We start from the raw sequence: 4540 nt of genomic DNA, 5'->3' as shown, positions 1-4540 counted from the left end.
AAAACACAGGAAGAATATATTCAAAATGAGACTCTAGAAAAATTACGAGAATTAGTCCCTTCCAAAAGATACAAACGTGGGTAAATAAATCCCAAAAGGTCATAGCTCACTTACACGCCTCCGCTCCCACCCGGCAAATAGAATGTGATTCAAATAAGGGCTTTAAATATCGCTCTTTAGATATATTTTACATTGGCATCATAAATTAGCAGACAGCTCGCTGTCAGCGAGCTTACCGCTGTCAGACTGCTCGGTAGTTGATGCCTCGCTGGCAGGCGAGCGGTCGGCGCGGTGCCCACGCGCTTAGGGCGCTTTTAGTGTCACGCGGATTTGCTCACGCACGCGGGATTGGCCCGCATGCGTAGCATCCGCAAAGAACAATTTCATATAGGTATCTATTGTAAAGCGTGATATACGCACGCGGGACGCGGGGCGCTGTGCGGGGCGCCACCCCGGTGCGGGGTATCCGCATGCGTAAGCACTGCCTACAACTTCAGTGCCCATTTTAGAGTCGAACGGGGCGCACGCGCCGTATTGTACTGCCGAAATGAAAATCGATACAGAGCGAGTAATCATTGAAGTTCATCTGCGGCCCGTTTTGTGGGATAAACGCAATGAATTATACAAAAACAGGGACGCGAGAGAGGCTGCATGGAGAGATATTTTGAAGGAATTGGCACCTAACTACGAAAATTTGAGCGAAGAGGAAAGAAAAGAGGCGGGTATGTGTTTGGTTTATTATTTTATTTATACAAGCATCATTACTTTATTAATATAAGCATAATTATTTAATTCACAAATAACATCAAAAACCTTCTAAAACCTTTTGAGTTTAGTTAATTAATTATATATCGGTGTTGCCAGGAGACTTTTCCTTCATTGATAAAGTAATCTGCAAATATATCTCTGATATTACTTGCCGACGTATTACTACTTTCAGTCTGCTGCCTGGGTAGTGGTCCCGTAAAACCATTTGTGACAAATGTATGGCTGACCATGTATCCATCCCGTTTCCTTATGAAATTGTGAAGTACACATGCCGTCTTGACTATTAATTGTGCTAGATCTAACTTGACAGTCATGGATCTGTGAAATATTCTAAATTTATTTGACATAATTCCAAAAGTGCATTCTATGTACCTTCTAGCTCTGGACAGACGGTAATTAAATATTTTCTTTTTGTAAGGTAAATTATCACGAGCATAAGGCCGCATCACATGTGATGATAAACCAAATGCCTCGTCTCCCACTATCACGAACGGCAACTTTGCTCTTACACTAGATGGATAAGCTACTTCGGGGCAAATAATAGGCAACTCTTGCGGGTCAGGGATACCCAACGTGTTACTTTCCAGTTTCGTATACAAATGACTCCTTCTAAAGATGGTTGAATCGGCGTTACTTCCACTGGTACCGACATTAATATATGTAAAATTATAATCAGCATCACACATTGCGAGGAGCACTACAGAATAATATTTCTTATAATTAAAATATAGTGATCCACTGTGCGGCGGTCGAATCACTCTTATATGTTTTCCATCAATAGCACCCAAGCAATTAGGAAAATTTGTATATGTGAGAAATCCCTCTGCGATTTCTTTCCATTTGATCCCATTAAGCTGTGGAATACATTCAGACTTTAGTTCAATCCATATTATGTAACAAACTTGTCTTACTATTTCGCTAATTGTTGCAATTCCAATCACGTAGGAATAGTGTAGATCAGTGAATGTATTACCAGTTGCCAAATATCTGAAAACAAAAACAATATATTAATAATATTATGATTATATAATATATTAATAATGCTGACATCAGACATAAGACGGCATGCACCGCTCGAATTTTACTTCAGAAGAAAAATAAATACCCTTAAGGTGAAAGGGCACGGAAGTAGCTAGCGCTAGAAGTTTTTAATTCGTTTTAACTACAGTACTGTAGCTACGTTAGATTTCTATCATTTGCCGAAAATTTTATCATAGGGGGGTATTTATGCAGTTATGATTTCATATGAAATGTTCGAAGTATAGTTATGTATCTCATATCTGCTAAAAGTGGCCACTTTTAGCAGATTTGAGATACATAACTGTGCTGTTAATATTTTATAAGAAATCTCCTCTGTATAAATTAACCCCTATGGTAAAATTTCCGACAAATGAAAGGAATCTAATGAAGCTAATTTTTGTTAAAACAAATTAAAAACTTACAGCGCTAGTGACTTCCGGAAGTTTTCACCTTAATATTGATGATGGCAAATTTTATTGGTACTGGTTTTGGGTAACTTGATCTGAAACTGTGTGTACTTTTGCCAACTACTTATTATATTTTGTCATTTCAGACAAGAAAATACAACAACGCTGGCGAACAGCAAGGGACACTTACCAGAAAGACAAGATATCTGAAAAAAATCAGCCATCCGGCTCTGGGAGTAAGAAGAAGAAGAAATATTCTTACTATGACATTTTGACTTTCTTAGACAGTACAACGGAAACTGCCGGAGAAGAGTCACTCTGTGAAGAAATGTCTGAACAAAGTAATTTAGAAACACCTAATGAGTCCACGCAACTAGGTACTTCACGTCAAGAAAGTTCTCAACTAACATCACAACGTAATTTAGAAACACGTAATGAGTCCACGCAACCAGGTACTTCACGTCAAGAAAGTTCTCACCCAACATTAAAACAAAAACAAGTAAAATCTAAAAAGCAAGCACCATCCGAATTTGAGGCACAGTTATTAGAATGCTTAAAGTCTAAGCAACTGGAGCTGGAAAGTGAGGATTTGGCTTTCTTTCAGTCTCTGCAGCCTTCATTAAAAAGATTCACTAGATATCAAAAACTAATGTTCAGAACAAAAGTGTTAAATATAGTTATGGAAATGGAAAGTCAAACACAACCTGCATACTACAGCCCCATACCTACAACAAGTTCTAGTGCTTTTACTGAGCTTGACAGTTTGTCACCGATAAATCAAGATTACCAAACCAATAGTATAATCCAGGATACTTCCAGTCTTAACGACAATGCTATTAGTTCTGCTGCAGTGAATGATAATGAAACTCTTATTTCGACTGAAAGTCGCCTGTTTAATATCACGTCTTATGACATAATTTATAACCCAGCAACAACATCATCTACTGGCGAAAGTAATGTCTACGCTCAGGATACAAATTTACAAAGAAATGAATGATGTAAAATTTGATTTTTAATTTATGAATAAAACTCTTTTTATTAAAATGAGTACGATTAACTTTTTTTCTCCAGTTTCTCTCTAATTGTTTGTTTATTCATATGAGTGCGGTTGTACACACGGCACAGATCAAGTTACTCAAATCCAGTATAAGCGGGACTCCGACGGGTTACCTAAGTATGATAATGCGCAAGGTGCGAGTTCCATTTATACTGGTTTTGGGTAACTTGATCTGTGGCCATGTGTACTTTATCAGATAAAAAAAGGATTGTGTATGTAGTTGAAATCCCAAACCAATTAAGAACTTTTTTTGACTTCAAATTACTGTCATGTGCAAACCTATAACTTTATATAATTTTATAAGTCGCGTGTGATGAAAGGTAGGAATGATTCCACTTTAAAGGCGACATTTTATGAGTGAAATAATCTGATTTTATGAAATTTCAACAATTAATAACCAAAGACGCATTACTTTACGATATTTCAAATAAACAATCATTATTATACCGTTTATTTAGACTGGATAATTACTAGAACATGTGTTGTATGATGTCTCAATAATTGACCACGATGGTCAACTACTGAAAAAATCATTGATTTGATTTTTCTGTTTAACATTTTTGCAGTTGACCAGAGTACATGACCATATTTTTTTTGCACATGTAAATTTACACATGACAGTAATTTGAAATCAAAAAAGTCCTTTACTGGTTTGGGATTGGTACGTTTATCCTACCTGTTCAAATCCCTTTCCACTAAATCATAGCAAGAAATTAAATATTTAAAATTTAAAACTTACCTTAATGTAATAGCGAGCCTCTCAATCGGTTGTATTGTAATCCTTCGTAAACTGCTTTTTTGTAGCTTATTCTCAATTTTACACAACAGTTCATCAAAAGAACGAATGGACATTCGAAAGTAATTTTTAAATTTACGTTCACTATTTTGTAGTTTTCCAAAATGTGTAACAAACGCCCCAGCAAGAAGCCTATTTTCAAGAAAGGGATCAACATGTACTCTTGTCTTCTTGTTTCGTCGTTTGTAAAGTATGTAAGCGACACATATTCTTCTGACATTGATCATTTTTGAACACGTCTATACCGTTACGCAGCCCGTAGAAAACTGAAACTCATGCTGCGTATGATCCGCAGCGTGAAATTTTACGCATGCGGGCCAATCCCGCGTGCGTGAGCAAATCCGCGTGACACTAAAAGCGCCCTTACTAGCAGTCGCCTCGCCCTCGGCGCTCAGTCACTCAGTATCTACCAAGCAGTCCGCACGCTCGATCTCTTTCAGAGTGTTTTCGCAGGTATTGAACGTATCCATTATGAACAAAGAAAAACTTATA

General features: G+C 37.3%; 1 protein-coding gene across 1 annotated transcript; it reads left to right on the top strand.

The window, feature by feature from the left end:
• Nucleotides 1-330: 330 nt before the first annotated feature.
• On the top strand, nt 331-3644 carry LOC126975035 (uncharacterized). Its single transcript, XM_050822816.1, has one exon. It carries the CDS (start codon nt 2524-2526, stop codon nt 3190-3192), a length of 669 nt encoding a protein of 222 aa, XP_050678773.1. The 5' UTR covers nt 331-2523; the 3' UTR covers nt 3193-3644.
• Nucleotides 3645-4540: the final 896 nt, after the last annotated feature.

This window comes from Leptidea sinapis, chromosome 2 (genome assembly GCF_905404315.1).
Source record: "Leptidea sinapis chromosome 2, ilLepSina1.1, whole genome shotgun sequence".
In the NCBI taxonomy this organism is placed as follows: Eukaryota; Metazoa; Arthropoda; class Insecta; order Lepidoptera; family Pieridae; genus Leptidea; species Leptidea sinapis.
Note: the sequence above shows the minus strand (reverse complement) of the source record. Positions and strands in the feature narration are given on the sequence as shown.

Bases quoted from the DNA above. Each gene is read 5' to 3' on its own strand.
- LOC126975035 (XM_050822816.1), top strand. From the start codon at position 2,524: ATGTCTGAACAAAGTAATTTAGAAACACCTAATGAGTCCACGCAACTA.